General features: G+C 42.6%; 1 protein-coding gene across 1 annotated transcript in view; it reads left to right on the top strand.

Annotated features, from left to right (window-relative positions):
• The window catches only part of HCRTR2 (hypocretin receptor 2), an 818,959-nt gene that overhangs the window by 543,874 nt on the left and 247,978 nt on the right, over positions 1–27,107 (top strand). Inside the window, exon 4 of the mRNA XM_069236773.1 lies at positions 6,097–6,212. Coding sequence (XP_069092874.1) covers positions 6,097–6,212 — 116 coding nt within the window. The remainder of the gene's footprint in view (positions 1–6,096; positions 6,213–27,107) is intronic.

The following is a 27,107-nucleotide window of genomic DNA, read 5'->3' as shown; positions in this document are numbered from 1 at the left end:
AATAAGAATTATGCCAAGTTACCAAGATGCCAGCAGTGCCCTATTGGAAGTATGGGGAACACATATTTTGGAGTCATCGAGAGGTTTGGTTGAAATTCCTATTAAGCATGCAGAGATAGCATTGGATAAAATTCAAAATGAGCAAAAAAATCTTGAACAAGATTTGGACTCTCTAACTCTGACTGAGGAAGAAAAGAAAATTAAAAATGATTTAGGTTTGAAAGTACAGCAACATGAGTAAACTGTTATAGCGCGCAAGCAATTTAAATTTTTAGAGAGATAAACAGGATTATGCAGAAGGAAAAATATTCACATTTTCGCACAAATTTCAGAGTGCAAAACATGGAGCTCAAATTGATTCGCCACAATCTCAAAGATCGGAAAATTCCAGTATTGAATCTCTTTCTGTGCATAGTGACACCATTGCAAGTGAGGATGGAAGTGCAACATCATATGAATCGAATCCGACACTTTTAAACGAAATGCGCCTCGCTCTCCAACCACAATCCAAGGACCAACAGAGCAGCAGACGTGGAAAAGGACGAGGACGGGGCGAAAGAAAAACAAACGCACAAGAAGGGGACAGAGGGGGAATTCAAAGAAACACCAGAGGGAAAACCGCAATATTATTCAAGAATTAAATGTTTTAAATCTCTCTGATAGAGTAATGTCATCACAAGAAGAGTCCCGATTGAAGAAAGGCCTCAATTTTTGTCCTGCCATCGACATTGATTTAGTACAGACACGGATTGACTTATACAAATACATACAGAAAATCAAATTGGCAAAGTTTCACAGAGATGCAAATCTGATTAGTAAAACATGTATCACCACGCCAACCTATGAATTAATGGTACAAGATAAAGATACCTTAATGACTTTAATAAATCTGGATTGCACGCAAGAGGATTAGCGAATCACAGGCGATAATACCATTAGGAGCAGGCCTAACTAAAAAAAGACCTAGGTCCAAGTTTTGCCCAGCATTACCAGCAGGAAATAAAATTGATTTATTTGCTGAAATTGTTGTTGAGGACTTTTATAAAACAGAATGGATTTGTGGCAAAAACAACTTGACAAAAACAGAAGTACACATTTTGCGTGATTTACAAAAAGATGACACTTTAATAATTAAACCCGCAGATAAGGGCGGGAATATTGTAATTCAAGATAAAAACAGATATGTACAGGAGGCAATGCGACAACTATCAGATTAAACTTATTATCAACCCATAAATAGCAATCCTACGAAACATGTGGCAGATTCAAACATATTTACAAAATTGGATAGAACATGGCCTTATTAATCAAGAGGAGGCTAAATACCTGACAGTTGAATATCCGGTCACTCCCACAATTTATTTTCTTTCCAAAATTCACAAAGATCCCAAAAATCCACCTGGGAGGCCAATAGTTTCAGCAAATGAATCTTTATTGGAACCTATATCAAATTATATTGATTTATTTTTAGCACCACTGGCATGTAACTTAAATTCATATTTGAAAGACACAGGGGATTTATTGAGACATTTGGATTGCATTCCATGGCAGGACTCATATAAGTTGATAACAATGGATGTCATTTCATTATACACCAATATTGAACATCAGATTGGCATCCAGACATGTAGGCACTTTCTGAGCCAAAGAAATATTCAATTTGCCCAACATAATGAAATGCTTTTAGAAATGATCCATCTCTGCCTTACCAATAATTTCTTTCAGTTTGACCAGCAGTTATTTTTACAGATAAAAGGAACAGCCATGGGCTTTTCCTTTTCTCCAAATTTTGCGAACTTAACAATGGGCTGGTTTGAACAGAAAATAGCATGGGCAGAAGAAAATGAAAGATTCCAGCAGAAAGTCATTAGCTGGTTAAGACTCATTGATGATCTATTTCTAATTTGGGATGGCACAGAAATTGAATTTAAGGAATATTTTAACGTTTTGAACAATACTGTTGCCAAACTGCAATTCACTTATGAAATCAGTGACACAGGAGTGACGTTCCTGGATACAGAAATCTATATAAGAGAAGGAGAGATACATACCACATTACACAGAAAATCTACTGCCACAAATTCAGTGTTACATGCCAATAGTTTTCACCCACCCAATACTAAATGGAACATACCATATGGCGAATTCTTACGGATAAAAATTATTTTTTCAGAATCTGGAGAATTTGCTAAACATATAAAGGCCTCAGAAGAAAGATTTATCCCCAGACAGTATCCCAGGAAATGTATTAATAAGGCAAAACGGCGAGTGGAAAAGATTTCGAGAACAGAATTAGTTCATAAATAAACTTCTGTGTTAGAAGATCAATCGGAGGATCCTATACGTTTCATCACAACATACTCCAATAATGTCTCCCAGTTACGGAAGATTCTAATAAAACACTGGTCTATTCTCCAATTGAATCCTATAGTAAAGGAGAATATGGGAGACTTTCCTCGAATGACTTTTAGAAGAGCGCCAAATTTGCGGGACAGAATCACGAAAAGTCACATTAGCTCTCAGAAAAGGGGCAACTGGCTCAAAAAAACAGGTTTCTGGAAATGTGGCAATTGCAAGGCTTGCAAAATTGCGAAAAACACTAAGGAATACACCATCGGTAATGGTGTCACAAAAAGTATTAATCAACATATCACTTGTAAGAGCCAGTTCACAGTATATGTTATTGAATGCCCCAGCGGTTTAAAGTATGTTGGGAGCACCATATGTGAAACAAAGAAAAGGATCCTTGAACATATTCGTGCCATCGTCAACACAGATAGAAATTATGCCACGCCTAAGCATATGGAGTTGGCACATGATAGCCAATGGGAAACAATGACTTTTTTTTGCGATTGACCATGTTCCCACAAGTGAACGAGTAGGGGACAGAGAAAAGAGACTACGACAATTGGAGTCTAAACACATCTTGGAGATTCGAACCTTGACCCCTCTGGGGATGAATCAGGATGAGGAGTTATTTGTACATTTGTAATTTTACATGGCAGCCATTGCAAATAATCATAAAACACAGTTTTTTCTATTCTCTATTTTCTATTCTGTAGCACTTGCAGCTAATATTCAGTTTGGTTAATATTTTAGTTTTTTTATTATGGGGGAGACACGGACAGTATGTCACGTACGCACATTTATGAGGTGTATCAACATATTGGTTAAATTGGTTTTGTTTTGCGGTAACTACAACTCCCAGAATGCAGCATTATAAGTTTATAGTGCACTAGTTAATAATTTAACTTATTTGGAAATTATGGGTGAGTTTTAGTTGTGCAGACTGCAGTTATTAAACTTAACAAGCAGAGAGATGTAGTTTCAAAGTGCATTTAGAAATATGTTGAGTCTTAATGAGTTGTTATCTGTAGATATAAATGTGGAAACAGAAACCCCCTACCGGAAATGCCCGTGATCAAGGTCTCTCAGACCGAAACGCGTTGGGCGGGTGATTGTTGAGCTGTAAACGAAGTTAACGGAGCCTGAATAAATACATTTTGTGAAATAAGAGACCCCGGAGTGCGGTCGTTCGTGAAGTATTTCATGAATGTTGTTGATATATATCTCTATATACATATATATATATATATATATAGATATATATATAGATATATATATAGATAGATATAAATATATAAATAAACTGGCAATAAAAGGACTGATGGCTAGGAAGGTATTAAAAGAATTCAAATAACCAATAAATCAAGTAACAGTAGATTTGGAGATGTCTATTGCCTCTCCCCTGCAATTAGTAATACATTTTTGCAGGTGTGAGGGGTCCTAATAAGTGGTATGTTTGTTATTGTATATTGCTTTGAACAAACAATGTGGAATAAACCAAATCTGGCATTGAGAGAGCTCGGTGTTGGTTGCATATCGAGAAACGTATTCCTCCTGTCTGCTTTGGCTTTAGCTAAGTCCTAGGCAAAAAATAAGTTGGATTTGGAACTTGAAATACAACCTTTGGCTTTAGCTGCTTTGATGACTTTAAGTAGATCCAGGTATTCTAGAATGGAAAGGATTAACCCTCTAGGTTTCTGTGAAGTTGAGGCAGCCTGAGATGAATGTCCTGGTCTATGCTCCCTTTGTATGTTCAAAAGACGGTTGGTCTAAGACTTTGGTAAGAAATGTTTGGGAAAAAAAAAATGGGATCGGAACCCTCCTCTTCTTCGGCCAGACCATAAATGTGCAAATTATTTCTCTTGTTTCATTTTCTGTGTCTTAGGCAAGTTTTTTTAAAGATGAGATTTCAGATTGCAGCATCTTTACAGTCAGCACAGTATCTTCGAACACTTCAACCCTTTGCTCCTTCTGAGTAACTCTATTGTCCACATGAGACCATTTTTGATCTAAAGTTTGAAGTTGCTTATTAATGTCCTCCATATAAGGTGTGAGTCCCCAAATGTCCTCAAGTAGAAACTCCACTGAGACTATAGCAGTGGATTTTATGGGAGGGGAAGTGTATTGTTTACCTTTTTTATGCATTGAGGCATCAGAAGTTGTAGGCAGCTTAGAGGATAGTTTATTCACAGAAGTGGAGTGAGAGTCTGTTATGCTGGAGGGAGAATCCCGACAAGCACCCTAGAGTCATCCATATCCTCCAGAACAGAGAAAGGGCTGAGAGTATCAATTTTAGTGATATTCTTGGTAGTCAGTGGTTTGCTGTTGCTCAGCTGCAAGTTACTGGTCCTACCCATATGTGACTCAAGTGACCAGAGAATGAAAGGGGCACAATATTTAATAACATGTAACAGCAGATATGGTAAATAAATATTGTAACATTTCTACTTATTTGAGATCAGTAATATTAAATAGCTAATGAAATATCTGGCAAGTATAAATGCTAATGTTCCATGATATTCATGTGAGGGGGGCAACATTCTAAGGCACTAGAGTGCAATGCTGTGAGGCACAAGAATGAAAAACAAAATGGTGGGTGTCACTTACTCGTCAGAGTGCTCACTGTATTTTACAACTTTGGAGGAGGTATTAATCCGTCCCAAATGTGACGGACATACCACCAGCTGTATAACGAGTTCCATAGGATATATTGGACTCGTAATACGGCTGATGGTATATCCGTCACTTTACCGTCACTTTTGGGATGGATTAACACCTCCTCCAAAGTTGTAATCAGGCCCTATGTGCCTAAAAAGGGCAGAAATGGGTCTGTTCCATGAACTAGCAACAGCTACAAGGTTTCCCTCAGTGCATCTTGGCAAGCCAGCACACAAAGGCATTCCGTATAGAGTGCAGCCCGACTCCCCACAGTGGCTGTCACAGAGCTCACAAAAAGGTCCCAGATTCTGTTACTTCTGCTGTTGTTTCTAAGTCTGAAATATGTACCCATGGTAATTTTCTTTTTATTCTTACCAGATATCTGTGCTCCATCACCTATTTCCAAACACGATCATGGATTTGAATGATCTTCTTCTTTACTTCCTCCAATGGTGCCTTGTTTGTTATATGGTTTTATGTGGTCAGCCCTCAGTCTTTCGGTGCCAATCGTTTTTGGTGCAGGTGCCATAGCTTTGCCTTGGATGGACTAAATTCTTAATTGTCTTTCATAATGTTTCCCTTGGCTTTCGTTCAAGTTCCATCATTTTCTTTGGTATAGTTTTAACAATATATATTTAATGTGCTAAACTGTTTTGTGGACATTCATAGTGAAATCCATTTTGTGTCATAGTCATATATTTACCTGCTTTTTAACACTTTGAAGAGGCATTTTGTGCACTTTTGATGAATGAAGATAAATTCAGGTACTATGTACATATGGACATTTCACACACATACATTTAACACATTTCCATGGAAACATATTGATACAATAAGAATATTACAAAAACTGTTCTAGCTAATACAGTAGTAAAGTCTACGACTGTGACTCAGTGTATGTGATATGATTCTTTAGTTCTGCCTCAAGGCAACACTGAAAGTAATGAAAATATGAAACCTAGCAGAACAATCCAGTAATATTTCAGTATGTAATATAGCTGTGTTTGGTTTCCAAAGAGTATAAAGTATTACACTGTGACTGTGATGCAGTTTGAGATTTACATTTGAGCAATTGTTTGCTTTTTCTTCTAGGTGACATGTATCCAAAGGTGTATCACATATGTTTTTTTCTAATTACATATATGGCACCTCTGTGTCTGATGATACTTGCCTACTTACAAATATTTCGTAAACTTTGGTGTCGACAGGTAAGTCTTGTTAAAAACATAGATTTAAAACTGGATAAGACTATGCAGTTACAAATTTACATAAAAAGAACTATTTTGTTGATATTACCCCAGCTTTATAAGATTTTCAAACTGTATATTAGTAAATTGGTGTTTTTGATTTCATGCAGGGTGGGTGTTGAGCCTTATGGGATTCAGCGCAGATGTAGAAACATCTGATGCCTAACTTTTGTTCCTGTTAAAGTGGCCATATGTGCCTGAGTGGGAACATTTGCTGTTCTATTTGCATTCACATTTAAGTGTGGAATCACCTTTCAATCTTTGAAAAGATTGAAACAAGGCTCTATTTTAAAAAATAGGGATTGGTATGTAAATTAAATGTGGTTGGAGTATGTGGGCTAATAATACCAACGTAATGAATGCTTACTAACGGATGGGGTGGTTCACAAATGTTTAGTGATATCGCCTATGAGCAACCACTTTAGCTGCACTGTATACTCTTCACAACATTCTAACTACAAGGCTGTCAATGGAGAATGAAGACGAAAGAGTGTGAAGAATAATATCAATTGCTGAAAAAAATCAATTACGCTCACTTGTATGTGTAAACACATTTTATGGAGCAATGCTATGTTCAAAGACTTTGAGTCAAGCTTTTATTCCCTAAATCACATGGACAACCAGGAAATAGCAAGGATGAGATTTCAGATTTACACCAGAAGCAATAGCAAAGATGAGATTCCAGATGTTACGATCAATCCAGGGAAATTGGTCTTCGGCATGCAATGGAGAGTTGGTTTCACAAAACTCATTGACGCCCACTTTAGCTTGGTCCAGCTAACATGACCATGCTCAAGGTAGGAGGTGTGAAGTTTAAGTGGGAGACAATGCATCACATTTGCAATAAAGAAGATGAGAACAGCCAATTAGAGATACTGCTTCAAGTATAAAACCATTTTAAAAGATAAATATATGAGCAGCAAGGCTAGTAACCAAATTATGAAATTTTCCACACTTGTGAAAAGGAGGCCCCCAGCCGCCAACCTGGAGTGTTTGGCAGCAATCTGTTCACTGAAAAACAAAACAGAGATTAAACAAATGTTATAGGTAGGTGTGCTAAAAAGTATCTGTTTTTGTTTAAAAACAAAACAAAGGTTAAAGTAATGTTATAGTTAGGTTATTTTCTCAGTGATGTCATAAATGATGTCATAGAACATATCATGTGTGATTCCATATGTGAGGTCATAAACAGTGGGGTGCACAAGTTACCATTAGTGCTCCTAACTATAACTGCTGAATTTCTGTGCTTTCTTAAGTTCAAAACATTAACATTGAAACTGAGAAATTCACCTTTGAGATTACTTTGACCTTCAGTTTTTCCAAAGAATTTGTAAGTTTTAAAAAAAAAACGGATATTTTTATCACACCTAAGTATAATGCTACTTCAACGTTTGTTGTTTTAAGTGAATTTCTAGTTTTTTTAAAGTAAATAAATTATTTTTGTGAGTGTATATATAGTAGAATAACTTTTATAAGTATGTTGTATTCAGTCCTAATTCTAGAAAAATATTTATTTTTAATGTAACAACAGGGTATGGGTCACAGTTTGCTTTAAATAGCAGCTTCCTGCTTGTGGGAGCAATGTTTTCATCTGTTTCTCTGCACGCAAATTTGTGTGCAGGTAAACAGATGAAAACTCAGCTTTCTGCAAGCAGGAGCGTTTTGAAGACCGAGTTATGTTTGCTTTTGCTTGGTGTTAGCGCAGCCTCCACCAAGCAGAAGCAACCAGCTACCTCCTGAGGGTAGGCACCTCAGGAGGTAGCGGGAGCCAGCCCTAGTGGGTAGCAGTCCCCAGGGCCCCTGAGCTATTTTTGGCTCCAAGAAGGGGTGTGTGTGTGGCCCCCCTCCGTCATTAAAATTTGCCCTGGGAATGTGGTGGTCCCTGGGGCTGAGAATCCAAGAATGACACCCTTCATTATTTTATTTCAGTCCTGGGGAGGTGGTGGTCCCCAGGGTGCAGGGTGCTACATAGCCCCCCCATTAATTATATAAATTGCCCCAGGGAGGTGGTGGTCCCTGGTGTTGCCGAAGGGCCATGCAGTCCCCCAACATTCTTTCAAGATCCTTTGCACACCTGCATACATAATATTGAGTGCCCTCAGAAGGTCATGGTTCCCATGGCTACAGCGAGGCCATACAAAGCCCCCCTGCATTTTTAGTAAATGTTTTGCCCCAGGGATGTAGCAGTTCCTAGGGCTGGGGGTAGTGGTGTTGCCCCTCCCTCCCCTGCATTATTTTACAATGTTTTGCCTCACTTCCACTGGTTATGCACAGTTTAGGTTTCAAGGTATCAGCCTATGAAGACAAAATCACATTAGTTACACCTGAGCCCGAATTAGCCCTAAAGGCTAAGTTAACATCATGAGCAAAGTAGAACAGATAGTAGAATTAAATCTGGCCCCAGTGTTGCTAAATAATAAAAAGGATCTTCATCAAATGGATAACTTACACCTGTCAAAAGTGGGGCGCTGTAATAGAATCAAGATGCTTTTTTTGGCCATGGTACTTAATTTTTTAGGGCCATCCCCCAGGATTATGAAAACTGCTGGTTCAAGCAGATGGAGTAAATGGCCAGTACTTTCCTCTGGTCATATGCTAGTGCTCAAAGGCCCTCAAATATCAAATGCTGCCTAGGACAAGAGACGGGTGGGCTGTGCTTAACTTTAGGTTTTACCATTGGGCTGCTGCTCTGCAATATGTGCCTACTTTAATTATAGGGAAACACCTATGGAATCAATTGGGTAGAATCCTCCCCCAATCTATGATCTTTTGATGGGAGAAGTGGCTAATGCATTCTTTTTAAGAGTTGTGGAACATTGCTACTTTTAAAAAGTAACATTCAGAACAGTTCAATCTGCATTTAAGATATGGGGCCTGATTACCACCTTGGTGGATGGAATACTTCATCACAAACGTGACAGCTATCCCGTTCGCCGTCTTACAAGTTCCATTATATCCTATGAAACTTGTAAAATGGTGGGTGGGTGGGATATTGTCCATTTGTGATGGAGTATCCCATCCACCACCACGGTAATCAGGCCAATGGTCTCAGATCATTTGGAAATTGGGGATTGGACAATATAGCTACTATACCCCCTTTGGAGAGCACAGGTCCTCCCAGCCATTTTTAATGACAATTATTGTAGCAAATGGGAACAATGTGGAGTAAGGAAAATTGGGGATTTTTTTTTCTTCTAATCAATTGAAGTCATTTTATGATATGCAAGAGGATTTTGACCTTGATAGGCAGGATTATATTAAGTTTCTTACATTTTTGGTTGAAATGTTCTAGCGGAAAGGTGGGGGCGGAATTCCGGTGATAGAGCAGCTTGATGAATTAGGAGTAGGATTAGCTCGATTTATCAACTCTAGTGGAGCTTATGCAGGATGATCTGTTAAAATACTCAGATAGTTGGAGTCTGTGGCTGGGCATTAATGAAAATCAATTTTATGAGTCTTTGGAACTAGGCCAGTAGGTAGGGCTTCAAGCTCAACATTTAACATTTAAGACACTCTTTAACCTTTACTACACCCCAGCAAAATTAGTGAGTTGAGGAAGAAGTGCTGGTACAACATGCCCATGATATAGCAGTGAGAACATAAACATGGCCCATATGTATAGCAGCTGTGCCAAGTTAGGGGCACTCAAACAGGGGATTAATTGGTTTTTAGACGCTATTTTGCACACACAAATATCCTGTCACCCCAGCTTATTCTGCTGGGGCCTGATGATCAAGAGGTAACCAACCAGTTCCAAGTGGCTGTAGTCCAGATCAGAATCGCTTTAGACTGGCTTAAACCAGATCCCCCGACTTATTATCAATGACTGGCTCACTTACTCTCCATGTATCATCCAGAGGGCAGTTTGTATGCTTCAAAGTGGAGGGCTGCAAAAAAAGGGGGGGTAAGATCTGGGACCAGTTTTTGAATGGTTGGAGAAGGGTTTAGAAGAAAAGTGAAGTAGGGGTATATGAGGGTGTAGGAGGCCCTATTTTAGGTATGTGTTTTTCAAAATTTAAAGTGAAGTGAATTTGGTATATTTTTCATCTGATAAATTGTCCAGTGATTAAATTGCTGGTATGGTTTTTGTCTATACTCTACAGACAGTCTCTAGTCTGTAAAGGGTATAATTCTACAACAACGTCTGAAATTTTGAATGTTTTATATGAAAGATTTTTGAGGAAGCCATGAATTGTGTACATTGGTTGGTATTATTTTATTTTTGATCTTTTTTTTCTTTCTTTTTTCTGTTTGTATAATTTACATATCTATATCAATATTTTTATCTCTTATATGGTAATGGGGTAAAATTGAATGAAATATATTTAAAAAAACATCTAACACTTGTCAGTAAATGGTTGTGATTACTAGTAAACAAACAAATTCTCTGAATATGAAAGGTGGGAGGTGATCAGGTGAATACATGATTCTTTCACAGTGTTGTCAATGTACTCATTGTTAGGATTTAGAACATTTGCTTATTTCCCAGTTTTGGTTTAGCCTGCCATTTCTTTGAAATTGTTTTTTTGTGACCTGGCAATTATAAAGACTTTGTATCAGTGGCACCACTATTGGTGAAAATTATGCTGGAAAGAAACTGATGAATATCTCCTCCACTATGGAGGATACGTTCATCAGTAGGCAAATACTTAAATAGCCCCCATGATCATAAAATAGGACCACACAGGTTGAGCTTTCTGGATCTTCCAAGAATGCTGGGCATTAAGCTTTGATGTTTGCTTTGAAAGGGAAGTTAAAGGACCCCCAGGTGCAAGGTACATGCACTGCTTCTCATGTTAATGATGGGCATGTTCTTCTACACCACAGGAGGAAAGGTAGTATGTTGTTGAAAAGTGAATGGGACCTACAAGGTTAATTGAAAGGCACAAAAATTGGCACACAGAAGGATTATGCATGACAGGTAGAGTCACCACTCAGCGTATCCATGTTTTATGTGCAATTGTTTTTGGTTGTCATTCCACCAGTCTCTTTGAGGGATAAAGAAGACTACCTGTTTTGGTGTCAATATCTCTAATTTGATTTGTATAACTTGAAAGCATCAATGTAGAAAAGGTGACTATCAGAATCTGTGCAGCTCAACAGAGCTTCATTGTAAAAAAAGTGGGTTGTTGGCTGATGTGGGGTGGAAGACCAACTCGGGTAACTACCACAATCCTTGTCAGGGTGAAACACAAAAGTCACTAAATTAACTTGTACTTAACCCTCTGGTAGCTTGGCACAAAGACAATCAGGCTTAATTTAGAAATGACATGTAAAGTATTGAGGCAGCACGCAAACAGTAATAAAGCAAAGGCATAGCATATGAAAAATTCCAAACCAATTTAGAAAAACAGAGTAAATTCTAATTAACACAATAATTCCAGATTGACAGAAATACAATCAGTAAAACTGTACTCCTGCAGTTTTAAAGTTTTTTGTGAAAATAGTGGCTCAAAGCACCATGGGCTACTCACAGTCATCTGCTTGCGCCAAACTGGGGGAAAGTCATAAGTTCAGGACATCCAGGATGTAGTGCAGGCCGGATTCGGGGTCCAAGTTAGTTTTACTGAAGAGTTACCTTCTCGAATCCTGGTATGAGGAGTTCTGTTCATGTTGGAGGAGACTGCAAGGAGGAACTTTTCAGAGAGAGCACAAGTATTTTACCACTGGTTACCAAGAAACAAGTGAACAGGGACCTAATGACAACAAAAATGGGTTCAGCAACAAAAGGCAAAACTTGGGGGGTGACCACGCAAAAAGGCCAAGGTCCAAAATTCAGTATAGTATTTTAACTAAACCCATCATTTGTTTTGATAGGGACACACCCCATGTTGGGAAAACCTCCTGCCTCAGCCGTCCATGGTTCCTTGGCTTGATGATGCTGGCAAGGTTGAAAAGTTTGATCCCATGGTGATGCATTTTTAATTCTTATTTATCTAGCTTTGCTGTGCACATAAATAAATATACATTCACTGCATACATATTCATTGTTGATGTATTTCACTTTTCTACCTATCATTGTTCAACTGCTGTGATTATTTTAGTATCTACATGTGTTTTACTGCATTCAAGTGAAATGCTCATGTTCATATTTTTGTATGCTTTCGTTCTGGGAAGTGCCTTAATATATAATCAGCACTCCTTCCACTGAGGCCCTTATCCAGGGCCGGCAACACCGCGGCGCGGGACGCACCTTGCACCAGGAAACAGAGGGGCAGAGGACTACAGCCCCCAGCACTCCTTCCACTGAGGCCCTTATCCAGGGCCGGCGACATTGTGGCGCGGGAAACGCCTTGCACCAGGAAACTGAGGGGCAGAGGACTACAGCCCCCAGCACTCCTTCCACTGAGGCCCTTATCCAGGGCCAGCAACACCGTGGCACGAGACATGCCTTGCACCAGGAAACAGAGGGGCAGAGGACTACAGCCCCCAGCACTCCTACCACTGAGGCCCTTATCCGGGGCCAGCAACACCACAGTGCGAGACGTGCACGGGATGCGCCTGGGAGCGTGCCCAGGCGAAGACTGGGCCAAGACAGGCCCATCATCGCCTGTCACCGCCTGTAGGAGACTGGGCTGGGCCAGCACTCTTGGGTCGGATTGCAAGCACCCAGGTAAGGAGTTCCATAGGCTGGTCCACGATATTTATTTACTGTCCTTTTTTATTTTTCTTATTTTTTCCCTTTCCCCAACTGGGTCACTGCACACGTGATATGGGGAAGCGGAAGGCTGATGACACTCCAGTGCCCCACACAGGGATCAAGAAACATAAAAAGTGGCTGACTGGGAAAGTGGATAGACGCACTGCTATCAGCAGGAACCAATTTAAAACCATTGACTCACTGTTTGAGGAGGTGGAGGCTATATTGAGGAGTCCCTCCATTTCTGCCCTTCCTAGCCCTGCTATCCCCTTACCCAAGAAGATCCCTGATCTTTTCAGAAAAAAAGCACAGAGGCCCAGATTGGACATAAAGGTGGATCTTCATTCCCCCCCAAAAACTTATGACGTAATCTCATCACCACTGAAGGGATCTCCTCTGCATGTGGAATCCGTTGAACGTATTCTAGTCCAGGACCTTTTACTTCCAAGGCACAAGGCCCCAGCTTCCATAGACATTCCTTGTTCAAATAGATTCTCGGTCTTGTCTTCCTCTAATAAAAGCTCAGAATGTCCTCAAGCTCCAGTTTTAGATGAATTGGAGGAAGGGAACCAGGGTGGGAAGTTGGAAAGCAATGAAGCTTCCAAATTAGTAATCATTTCTCACAAGCTGGATGACCTAAAGCTTTTGCTGGTAACACTTTTGAATAAGATTTCGGGACTCACTGAACAGAGGGCCACATGTAATTGCAAACCGTTTAACGAGGCTGTCCATAATCCTGAACTGATCGGGTGACCAAGCATGACTAATACACCTAATACTTGCGGCAAAGTGACTACCTCCTCTCCACGTAAAGGACCTAGGGCCTTATCTGGAAGCAAAGCAGCGAATGACAGGCTGATTTGCCTGACTGTACTGGTAACTAACGGGCAAGCCTACAAATTAAACACTAATAATCATTAACATATCCCCGAGCTGCGGGATCTAGGTAGTGTTCGTCAAACAGCTTCTAACAAGGTCCCCGGGGGAGCTTCGGATGTGCATGCAGCTGATAGTTACCCTAGAGTTTCACCCTCTGGCCAAACCGAGATTAATAAAGTCCCATGATACGAACGGGAGACCTGGTTGGAGAAGAGAAGGTGCCCATTTATTTTTGACAGAGGTCTCCAGGCTGCCTTCTGGTCATAGAGAGTCAAATGACTCTCTCACCAATAAAGTTATATAATGGATACATTCACAGAGAAATTGTCTCTCTGTCATTCGGTCTGATATTCAAGAGGTTCGTAGGTATATTCAACCGGGGTCGGAATTTGACTACATCTCTGTCCTTTTTACCGATAGTACCATGGTGAACAATCTTATATCCTTCAATATCCGAACTGGCTCTTTAAGAGCTGGCAGGAAAACTGGTATTAATCTTTGCATACATCCACCTGGAGAAAAGATACGCAGATGTTGCTGTCCGTTTAATGAACATGCAGGTGGGGTTGAAGTTTTACCTGAGAACGATCTACCACTTCTGGTAGAGAATTCTTCCCCCTCGTTATCTGACTTGGACTGACTAACTGATGACCCTTATGTAGGGATGCTAAAAGTAGCAACAGAGGTGTGTCAAGTAGAATGCCCAGAGAATTTAGAAATGGCTCCCCAAATGAGAACCAAGGCAGAATTTACATCCCCAAAACTTGTTATTATGTCAAGGAATGTAGCACGAATAGAACAAAAGCTAGCAGATCCTGAGTGGGTGTGTTTCATTAATAATTATGATGTATGATTATTCCAGGAAACTTGGGCTGCAGAATCAATCCATCTAGCAGGCTTTACTACCTACTTCTCTGTGGCTTAACCAGCTTCTGGGGGCTTTGGTAGACAGATAGGTGGGCTTATGATTTTGTTGAATAACAGATTGAAATGCGATCACTCCGTAATATGGTTTAATTCTCATGACCTGTTGGGTTTACAACTCACATTTCGGCCTGGTTTCAAGGTGATTATGATAAATGTGTATGCAAGATCTGTCCCATGTGGTACCAAATCTAATGTTCTCACTCAGTTAGCTGACTATGTGGAGCTCCTACATCCCTCAGATCATCTGATGGTTGCGGGTGATTTAAATTGTTCCTTTGCATTAACAAACATTATTAGTAGCCTGACAATTGAGGAAGATGAGCTATGGGGTATTCCCCAATCCAAAGAGACTGTCTCTACCTCTATTTCTCATGTTGCCATGCAGATGGCCACTTTGTGCTTAAAATTTGGGCTAAGAGAATGCAATGGTCGTACAAGATCCAATCCCATCCGTGCTTCCACCTTTAAGCGAGGGCTTTCCTCTAGTACCATTGATTATCTCTTGGTGGATATTAGACTATGGACAAGTACCTTAGATATGGAAATAATATCCCGCCATGATAGTGATCATAATCCCTTGTGCCTTACCTTAATTAATCATGCATTTGCAAGAGCCCAGCATCTAGAGACCACTGATGTTCCGACCTCCTGGTTGAATCTTGGGCAAACCCGAGTCGGCTGGCCAAAAGTGATATCAAACCTGCACTTTATTAGGGAAATTTACTTATCGTTTCTAGAATTTTTGTCTAGTTTTGGATAACAAGAGGCTGTTATTATTCCAATCATGGCTATTCATACAAAAATGGTAGGCACCCTTCAGGGTATCTTTTATAAGGAATCCTCTTCTAGGCAGACGCCAACAATATTTCAAGTAGGGAATGATATAACAAGGATTGTGCTTGTGCAAGATCCAATTGAAAAGTAGCTTTAAAAAATCACTCACAGGGGGAGATTAGGAACGCCAGACTCAGGTATATTAGGTCCCTGGAACGAGCCAAAAAAAGCTCGGAACATGAGATTTGGCAGAGGTTGCTGGATGCAGTTAAGAACCAAGATGATGGTTCCTTTTGGAGGTTGTTGGCTTGTAGATCAAGAGGGGATAATGATAATATAAGCATGTACATTGAGCCTGAAAGATGGGTGACTTATTTTTCAGAGATTTATGCTTCCCCTGCTCAATAGGACCCTGTAGATATTGGGTGTGTCGACTACAGTGCTTCTGACAAAAGTTCAGCGGAGGACATCGTTTTTACAATTGATGAAACAACAGCCGCCATCAATTCCATGAGACTAGCGAAAGCACCTGGACCTGACAAGATGCCGGGGGACCTGTTTAAATCCGAACCCACCATATGGGCATGGTACATAAATACACTGTCAAATGCTATAGCAGCAGGTAGTCCCATCCCAGATTTGTGGCATGGGGCAGAAATAATTCCTATACATAAGTAAGGTGATGTGGGTTCGCCAGCTGATTATCAGCCAATCAGCCTTATTGATAACCTGCAAAAGATCTTTGCCAAGCAAGTCTTAGACAGGCTCATGGAATGGGTACAGGATAACCAGGTTTTATCCCCTCTTCAGGCCGGCTTTCGCCCAAAAATCAGTACCATGGACCAAGTTTTTAGGCTTTAATTGCTATTTTGGAAATATGTCACCTTAGCCAAGCAGAAATTGTACGTTGCTTTTGTTGATTTAAGATCTGCTTTCAACCTTGTTCCAAGAGAGAAGCTATGGGAAGTCTTAAACAAAATTGGTACCCCAGGAAACATAGTGCACTTAATCCAAAGGCTGCACGAGAATAGATATGCACGAGTAAGATGGGGTAGCCAGGGGGAACTTGCTGATAGAATAGACATAAGGCGAGGGGCAGGCCAGGGCTGCGTCCTCGCCCCAACTCTTTTCACCCTGTTTATAAACGAGGCGGTGTAAGTTGTATCTGATTGCTGAAATGACGTGCCCTCCTTGAACAATCAAAAAATCCCGATCTTATTATTTGCTGATGACTCCCTTTTGATTTCCAAAACTCCTATGGGCCTTCAGGTCCTAATGGACCGGTTTAGCTCATTCTGTGTTGATTACGGATTGGAGCTTAATCACAATAAAATCATGGGTTGTGGTAATACTAAGAGATATACCATCTTTTACAATGGGACCCCTTTAAGTAAGGTATGTTCCATCGATTACCTAGGGGTAAGAATCAGCAATAATATGCATTGGGAGGCTCAGATCGATAAAAGCATAGCCCTTCTATCGTACAGATCTGGGGCCATTTTGCGTTTTCATAAATCTACCACAGAGAGAACGGACTCTCCAGCCATTAAAATCTATTTGGCGAAGGCCCAGGTGCTGTGGTTTATGGGGCAGAAATTTGGGGATTTTATAATGTAAGTAAACTCTCTGTGCGGGACAATAGGTTTATAAGATGGCTTCTGGCATGTCCTCGGAATACCCCTCTGATCCCAATGTTTTGGGACCTTGGTCTTTCGCGTATCTCAGATGTAATTATCCTAAGACCCCTGCTTTTTTGGGTTTGCATCTGGACTAATCCTGAACTAATTGTATATAAGGGGTCCCTCCAAGATATTTTAGATAGACCCAATGCACTTTCTATTCCTTGGCTTAAGCATATCTCAAATTGGCTTCATATTTTGGGTCTTTAAAACTTTTGGAGTCAACCTTACAATCTAAGGAGGGACCATAAGAAACACTTGAAAACAGCTATTGAACCTATGTTAGGGAAAACTACCTGCTACATATGTCACTTGGCAGAATGACATCCCACTTCCTTGATCTCAAGTGGTATCCTCATCTTGAACAATTTATGGATTCAATTTCTGATCCAGTAAGCAAAAGTTTATATATTCAGTTTAGGTATGGATGCTTACCTCTTAAATCTTTTAACAGCACGTGGAGTTCTACCACAACAACTGATTTATGTCCCAGCTGTAATTGCACTCCAGAATCTGTAGTACATTTTATGTTTATATGCCCCGCATATAGGACCGCAAGGCGGAAGTGGCTACGCCCAATTTGTAGGAATATGGGCATGAGACATTGCAAAGATGCCCTAAGGATTATGATGAGGGATACCTCCACTCCCCTGTTCTGTGCGGTCAGCAAGTTCCTTGCGGCCGCATGGTACATATGCACACGCTCTCTAAAAAACTATAATGATTAGTTCTGAGTTTTATAGCTTTAATTATTTACTTCTGATTAATTTCTTTTTAGATTATTGTGATTGTTCACCAGCTGTTAATGAGACTGTTAAGAGAAATAGGTTTTCAGGTGGTTAAATACAACTTGCGGGGAAGTATGTTTATGATTTTAAGTATTTATGCTTTTATTCTCTTCCTAAGTTATTTCTGATAGCATGATAGTTGTGTCCTTTTTTAAAATCAATTTTATCTCTGTATTTTTATGATGTTATTGCTTTCATGGTTGAATATAACCGAATAAAGCTGTGTATGATGATGATATTCATTACTCAGACTAAGAGTGCTGCATACTTTGCATTCTTCTGCTTCGTTCTCTCCTAGTTTGAAGCTGAGCAGAACAATTTGGCGTAGTTGTTTGAAGGATAGGAGGTGAAAGATTTAAAATGAAAAATGTTTGACAGAAAGTCAAAGACAGTTTCCCAGGTGCCAAATCACGTACCAGGGTGGGAAAAAACACCCTATGATGTTCTTGTGAATGAATGGTCTTGTGGAGAAGGATTATGTGAGAATTGAGGTGGCTGTCTTATCGATGCTGAACCAAAAATAATTTTTCTCTGTTTGCAGAAATTGCCAGTAGAATGGGGACATGATTTATCTATTTTAGGCAGACGGGGCTTGATCCTGTTATCTGCTTATAGAAAAATGCATGAAAAGTGTGCTCAGTTAGAACAAGAAATCAGCAATTGGAGAGGCAGCTAGTTGAAGCTAAAAATAACCTAACCATGCTGTCTTATCTGAATAAGTTATTGCAGGATAAAGTGGATACTTATCAACCTGTCGCAGAAAAGGCAGCCGTTCGCGTTGCCCAATTAGATGCCTTAAATGTAGGGGTAAAGTCAATCAAAAGAAAGTTAATTTAGCCAATGCTAAAGCAGGGTTAAAATGGGCTCTGATTTTTGGGATGCCAATATTTGTCATTCCACCACTTCTTCCGATTCTAATGATGAGTCAGCTAAAAAAGGGGGGAGACAGCTTGAGCCAGACAAACAGAAAGTGGGTCTTGCACAACCTATAGTTAGACTGAAAATTCATGGAATTCCACAAAACCTGGGGGGTTGAGATGGACTCCTTAGAATATTAATGATATTATGGATAGTTTTTGCTAAAAACCTGGAAAAGCAGTGCTTACGTGGATGGTGCGGTTGTTTGACAGAGGAGCTTTTGGGGTAGCACTGGATGAGGGAGATGCAAGGTAGTTTTGCACTCTTAGCACTGACCTCATAATACAAGAGCAGTTTAGAGGTTATGGGAATCAAGGAGCAACTAACCTGTTGCAATTGACAGTTGAGGGATGTAGCCATGTCGTAGTTTGACTCCTGCTCCAGGCAAGACTGCTGGTTTGAGGATGGCAGTACTTATGTTTTTAGGCGACTATGCCAGTCCTACAACAAGTCACAATTGTCACCCCAACCCTCCCGGCTCACAAGCAGCACCTCACCTGAAACCCAAACAATAAAAAGTGATTTGTGGCAGCATTTACGCATGGACTCTAGAGTGTGACATCTCAGGGAGTGTTGCGATCAAACGGAAATTACCCCTTTCTCACATGAACAACATGACTCAATCAAACACACGCATTGAAGGAGATGCAGTAAAGTTTTCAATAGGTTTTATTAATAACAAAACTGCAATCTAAAATAATTTGCATGGGCTGCAATGATTAGGATAATGAATAATGCAAAAAACAGAATGGTAAAGACAAGAGTCATTAATACAAAGACCCCCACCATCTTGGAATGATATGAAGTGACATCCGATGTGAAATATGTCCTGACACCCTAATATGATGTACCTAATCTCTAACCTAAAGGAGAGCTAGGTGTGATGCCACTGCTATGTCCATGAGAAGAGACCCCCAACCCTTGTTACCTTGAAATGAGGTCTCTAGCTAAGACTCCGTAAGGACACGATGCATGGGACAGGGTCAAGGCGACGTGCAGCATCGTTAGCAGCAATGGCTTCTGGTCAGATTCCCTCTGACTATCTGTCTACGTGAGGTGCTTTTATGCAGATCTGCTCGGACCACTGACATAGGTCTGTTCCCAAACAATAGATAACAAAACAGCCTTGGGATGGCAATTTATGTAAACAATTTCCTTGAAGGTGTGTAGAGGGAAAGTACCTAATGTGAGTACCTACAGTTTGTTTACCATTGTCGCTTGATATTGATGCCTTATCGCGGTGGCACGGATAATATGAAACTAAACATTGGCCTAACTAGAAACAATGCAGTCATCTTGGAAACATATGAATAAATAATTGCACAGAGCAAGCTAAGAAGGGTAAAAGTCACTAGGTGACAGGGGCACAGGTCTGCAAGCCAGAAGGCTAAGCTAACTCCTGTTTCCCATTAAAACAAGATAGGATTCACTACACCCTCTTCATTGCTGTAACAAGTATGACGCCATAGGATGATGCCATAGAAGGTGAATGAATAGAAGGTAAAATGCTCTGGACTAAAAAAAGCTAAAATCATAAAAACTAGCTAAAATTGTATCATAAAAACATGTGTTAAAAGCAGTTAAAAACATATTAAGAGATATTAAGAGACAACCTTGGTGGTAAATGCAGCTTACCGAGGTGCTGATGGCCACCAAGATACCATGACCGTGGCGGTAATCTGCCACAGGTATTATGACTCACACAGAGAATACCGCCACAATACAGACACCCACACAAGTACGCCATACCAAAGGTCAGTGATAAACTGGTGATAGCAAAATCCACACCGTCACTCCAACAGGAATACACCCACAATATTATGACCCACAAATCAACTTGGCGGTCTTTCAAACACAGTAAACCATTGACAGTACACACTGCCACGCTCAAAATACACACACATATACAAAACCACACCACATTGGACAATTCAAAATACACACACCTGAACATGTACACATACCACACCCTCAAACTCCCACATTACACATAACCCCTTACATAGAAAAAAAGAGACCACAAACAGAGAGACAAGCAGAGAGCACACACTCAATCAGAGGCACAGAATACCATCACCCATACTCCATCCACGCACATCACAGTATACACCCCGACACATCACCCCAGACATCACCTCGCACATCCACACACATATCACTCACACCACATCCATGGCACCCCAAAGACACCCCATGTTTTCTGAGGAGGACCTAAGGGTCACAGTGGAGGAAATCATCCGCATATAGCCACAGCCGTTTGGATCACAGGTGCAGCAGACATCCATTGCAAGGAAGATGGGGCTATGGCGGAGAATCGTCAACAGGGTCAACGCCATGGGACAGCACCCAAGAACAAGGGATGACATCAGGAAGAGGTGGAACGACCTACGGGGGAAGGTGCGTTCCTTGGTAGCAAGACCCCAGATTGCTGTACAGAGGACTGGCGGTGGACCCTCACCTCCCCCCCACAACTAACAACATGGGAGGAGCAAGTCTTGGCGATCATGTATCCTGAGGGGGCTCGCAGGAGTATCAAGAAGACGGCATTCTGGTAAGTCAAATCTTAACTACTTTATCCCCCCACCCTACCTGCATCCAACCACATTCCGCCATCCTTTCCCTCACTCCCATCACTGCAACAACTCACATATATTCCACTATTACAACCCATGCATCTCAATACCAAGCCCTGCATGCAACAACAATGCATGGACACCCATCACAGACCTGCATGAACACACATCACCACAGCATGCCCAGTAGAGAGACTCACCCAGCCCACATAATCACCACTCACACAAGGCCAAGGCGACAGGGAAAGCACAATTATACAGGGAAACACACCCATTGCACTACATGGCACACACAGATACAATACCAATGCATTTGCATCCCTACAGGACCCCTACCCAACGTCACCTGAGAGGAGGTGCCCCCAATATCCAGCCCGCCCAAGAAGAGGCCCACAGTGATGACAGCAGCTCTGCACGCCTGGATCACAATGACCAACCTGGCCCATCAGGGACCTCTGGACAGTCAGTTACCCTGCCACGGTCCCAACCCACCACAGAGCCTCCCCCCTCAGGAAACACCAACACAGCACCCACCCAGCAGGCCCATACCTCTGTTCCCAGGACATGTCAGTCAGCAGTGTGACCACCACTACAGGGACCCCAGGCAACCCCACAAACACAGGATGATCAGGGACCTGCGGTCAGTGGCAGTGGGCACACAGTTCAGGGGCAGAGACATAGGACAACAGGGAAACTGGGAGGACTGCTGTGCCATAGGGAGAGGACAGGCCCAGGGAACCGACCCTCCACAAGGTACTCTCAATCATCATGTGAGCATACCATCATTCCCAGGAGACCATGGGCATGGTAATGGCCAAGTTACAGGAGACCCAGCGGCTAGAGGAGGGACAGTACCTGGGGATCAGGGAGGACCTCACAAAAATCTACACCATCCTGGTCACCATAGCAGGGGTGCTGGCTGACATGGGCAAGACCATGAGGGAGGCAGTGGCACAACAAAGGGCCCCTGACACTAGCCAAACCGAGGAACAGCCTTCCACCTCTGCCAGCGCTAGTGGACAGGAGGCTCCACCACAGGACCTTCAGGCCACCAGCACCCCACCCCCTGCAGAAGGAGAACCACACCACTAACGGTCCCTGCTGTCCAGGCAGAAGCCAGAGAACATTGCCAAGACCCCCAGCAGGAAATAGGACTCTCCTGATTGTCACCCTTCTGTCCCACTCTGTCACTCTGTCCACCTTGAACTGCCATTGCATTGCTCCACTTCCTATGCCCCATTGGTCAATGTACCTGTGATACTAAGAGATTGGACTCTACCCTGGACCTTCCTCACCATCACCCCAGCCCCAGGCACTTACCCCCATACTATTTAGCACAAAAAATAAACACCCTTGAAATATAAACCATACTGGAGTCAGTGTAATGATTGGACAGATGTATTCTTACAACATTCTCAAAGCATTGCAACGTCTATATTCAATTAATTATACCACAGGATGACAGTTGGTGGGCAGCAGTACATATAGCAGGAGCCAGAATGGGGTACACAGATCTGAAAAAAGGGAATTCAAAGGGAACAGTCATGTACAATGTCCAAAAGTATACTGAAGTGTGAAGTTGAGTTACAGTCTCTTACCTGTGTGTCACTGGAAGTACTGCTGTATAATGTTTGTTCTGTTGTCCATATCTTCTTCATCTGCCTCCTCTTCCTCATTGTCCACAGGCTCCACCGCTGCCACAAGACCATCACCTGGGTCATCCTCCAGCAGAAAAGGCACCTGGCATCTCAAGGCCAGGTTGTGCAACATACAGCATGCCACAATGATCTGGCACACCTTCTTGGGTGAGTAGTACAGAGATCCACCTGTGAGATGGAGGCACCGAAACCTGGCCTTCAGGAGGCCGTATGTCCTCTCAATAATCCTCCTTGTTCAAACATTTGCCTCATTGTAACGTTCCTCTGTCCTTGTCCTGAGATTACTCACTGGGGTCAGTAACCATGAGAGGTTGGGGTAACCTGTAAATATCGAGGGACAACTGTTAGACACACACCAACCCTTTGGGACAACCCCATACTCAGACCCCAACTTATACTGTGTGGGGACCTTAGCCTCACTGTTAGAAATGGGGTCTTTGGTTGACAGTCAGGTTACCCCCTGTTCAAGCAAGGACCCTCACTCTAGTTAGGATAAAAGAGAATCACCCTCAGCTAACCCCTGCTTACCCCCTTGGTAGCTTGGCAGAGCAGTAGGCTTAACCTCAGAGTGCTGGGCGTAAAGTATTTGTACTAACACACACAGTAACTTAATGAAAACACTACAAAATGACACAACACCAGTTTAGAAAAATAGGAAATATTTATCTAGACAAAACAAGACCAAAACGACAAAAATCCAACATACACAAGTCAAGTTATGATTTTTTAAAGGTTTAAAATAAAAAGAGTCTTTAGGTAGTTGTAACAACACACTAGCGCTGCTAGCGTGTAAATGTACCTGGTTTGCGTCAAAAATAACCCCGCACGGGCGGTGTGCGTCGAAAGTAACCCTGCACGGCTGTGTGCGTCGAAAACCACTCGGCACGGCGGTGCGTGTTGAAAAAGCCAGCCACACGACGATCCGAAAGTCCCGCGGCGCAGGGTGCGATCTCTCAGCCTCCGTCAGCGATGCTGCGCGTCGTTTCTCCTGCTCCGGGCGTCGGTTTTTCGGTCGCGTTTCCTGCGGCGTCGTTTCTCAGCTGCGGAACCGGCGTCGCGTCGTTTTCTCAGTCGCGATCGGATTCGCGTCGATCTTTTCTCCGCACGGCGCTCGGTGCGTGTATTTTTGTCCTTAGGCTGCCAGCCTCTCCTTTCAGGGTCCCAGGAACTGGAAGGGCACCACAGAGCAGAGTAGGGGTCTCTCCAGAGACTCCAGGTGCTGGCAGGAAGAAGTCTTTGCTATCCCTGAGACTTCAACAACAGGAGGCAAGCTCTACATCAAGCCCTTGGAGATTTCTTCTTCAAGATGGAAGGCACACAAAGTCCAGTCTTTGCCCTCTTACTCTGGCAGAAGCAGCACTGCAGGAAAGCTCCACAAAGCACAGTCACAGGCAGGGCAGCACGTTTTCCTCAGCTATCAGCTCTTCTCCAGGCAGAGGTTCCTCTTGGTTCCAGAAGTGTTTCTAAAGTTTGTAAGTTTGGGTGCCCTTCTTATACCCATTTTAGTCTTTGAAGTCACCTTTCTTCAAAGGGGACTCACACCTTCTTGTGAAATCCTGCCTTGCCCAGGCAAGGCATCAGACACACACCAGGGGGCTGGAGACAGCATTGTCAGAGGCAGGCACAGTCCTTTCAGATGAGAGTGACCACTCCACCCCTCCCTCCTAGCAGAGATGGCTAATCAGGAATGCAGATCACACCCCAGCTCCCTTTGTGTCACTGTCTGGTGTGAGGTGAAAAACAACCCAACTGTCAACTGACCCAGACAGGGAATCCACAAACAAGGCAGAGTCACAGAATGGTTTAAGCAAGAAAATGCTCACTTTCTAAAAGTGGCATTTCCAAACTCACAATCTCAAAATCAACTTTACTAAAAGATGCATTTTTAAATTGTGAGTTCAGGGATCCCAAACTCCACCTGTCCATCCCTTCTCTAGGGGAATCTACACTTTAATCATATTTAAAGGTAGCCCCCATATTATCCTATGAGAGAGAGACAGACCTTGCAACAGTGAAAACGAAATTGGCAGTATTTCACTGTCAGGACATATAAACCACATTACTATATGTCCTACCTTATCCATACACTGCACCCTGCCCTTGGGGCTACCTAGGGCATACCTTAGGGGTGCCTTACATGTAAGGAAAGGGAAGGTTTAGGCCTGGCAAGTGGGTACACTTGCCAAGTCGACTTTACAGTGTAAAAATACACACACAGACACTGCAGTGGCAGGTCTGAGACATGATTACAGAGCTACTTATGTGGGTGGCACAACCAGTGCTGCAGGCCCACTAGTAGCATTTGATTTACAGGCCCTGGCACCTCTAGTGCACATTACTAGGGACTTACTAGTAATTCAAATATGCCAATCATGGATGAACCACTTACATATAATTTAAACAGGAGCACTTGCACTTTAGCACTGGTTAGCAGTGGTAAAGTGCCCAGAGTATCAAAAACAGCAAAATCAGAGTCCAGCACACATCAACAACCTGGGGAACAGAGGCAAAAAGTTAAGGGAGACCACGCCAAGGGTGAAAAGTCTAACACGTGTCCCCCCCAGCTAAAAGTGGGGAGCAACTACCCAACCTCATGGGAGTTCTCATCACTAAGGCGGAAGAACCTGGACAGACCATCAGCATTGGCGTGTTCTGTACCGGGTCGATGTTCCACCGTAAAGTCCATCCCCTGTAGGGAAATGGACCACCTCAACAGTTTTGGGTTCTCACCCCTCATCTGCATTAACCATCTGAGGGGTCTGTGGTCGGTCTGAACTCGGAAGTGAGTCCCAAACAAGTAGGGTCTTAGCTTCTTCAGTGCCCAGACCACAGCAAACGCTTCACGTTCTATGGCACTCCACCTACGTTCCCTGGGTAGTAACCTCCTGCTAATGAAGGCTACGGGTTGATCTAGGCCCTCTTCATTCAGCTGTGAGAGTACTGCTCCAATACCATGCTCTGAGGCGTCTGTCTGAACAACAAACTCCGTGGAGTAGTCAGGTGCCTTCAGCACAGGTGCTGTGCACATGGCAGCCTTCAGGGCATCAAAAGCGTTCTGGCAGGCCTCTGTCCAGATCACTTTCTTGGGTTGCTTCTTAGAAGTCAACTCAGTTAAGGGGGTAACAATGGTACCGTATCCCTTAACGAACCTCCTATAGTATCCTGTGAGACCTAAAAAGGCTCTCACTTCAGTCTGGGTCTTGGGAGGCTCCCAAGCCAGAATCGTGTCAATCTTAGGCTGTAGGGGTGCCACCTGGCCACTCCCCACCTGGTGTCCTAAGTACACAACAGAACCCTGCCCTATTTGGCACTTGCTCGCCTTAATAGTGAGGCCTGCCTTCTGCAGGGCCTCTAACACTCTCCAGAGGTGTTGCAGGTGTTCCTCCCATGTGGAACTAAACACAGCAATGTCATCCAGGTAGGCGGCACTGAACTCATCCAGTCCTGCCAACACCTGGTTGACCAACCTCTGAAAGGTGGCAGGGGCATTCTTCATCCCAAAGGGCATCACATTGAAGTGGAAGTGCCCATCGGGGGTAGAGAATGCTGACCTCTCCTTTGCCCCTTCAGTTAAGGCAATCTGCCAGTACCCAGATGTTAAATCAAACGTACTGAGGTACTTGGCAGCTCCTAACCGATCAATGAGCTCATCAGCTCGGGGGATGGGGTGTGCGTCAGTCTTGCTGACCGCATTGAGACCCCGGTAGTCCACACAGAACCTAAGTTCTGGAGTGGCACCAGGAGCAGTAGCCTTTGGGACCAAGACCACTGGGCTGGCCCAAGGACTGCTGGAGTGCTCAATAACCCTTAGGGCTAACATTTTGGAGACTTCCTCCTTAATGCAAGCCCTCACCCTGTCAGTCACCCTGTAAACCTTATGTTTAACAGGTGTACTGTCCCCAGTGTCCACATCATGTGTGCACAGGTGTGTGACTCCTGGGATCAGGGAAAACAGTGAGGCGAACTGTCCCAGCACGTGGCGACAGTCCCTCTGCTGTTCCTCAGTCAGGGAGGGGGAGA

The sequence above is a fragment of the Pleurodeles waltl genome, chromosome 5, assembly GCF_031143425.1.
Source record: "Pleurodeles waltl isolate 20211129_DDA chromosome 5, aPleWal1.hap1.20221129, whole genome shotgun sequence".
In the NCBI taxonomy this organism is placed as follows: domain Eukaryota; kingdom Metazoa; phylum Chordata; class Amphibia; order Caudata; family Salamandridae; genus Pleurodeles; species Pleurodeles waltl.
This window is presented reverse-complemented; position numbering and strand designations above follow the sequence as displayed.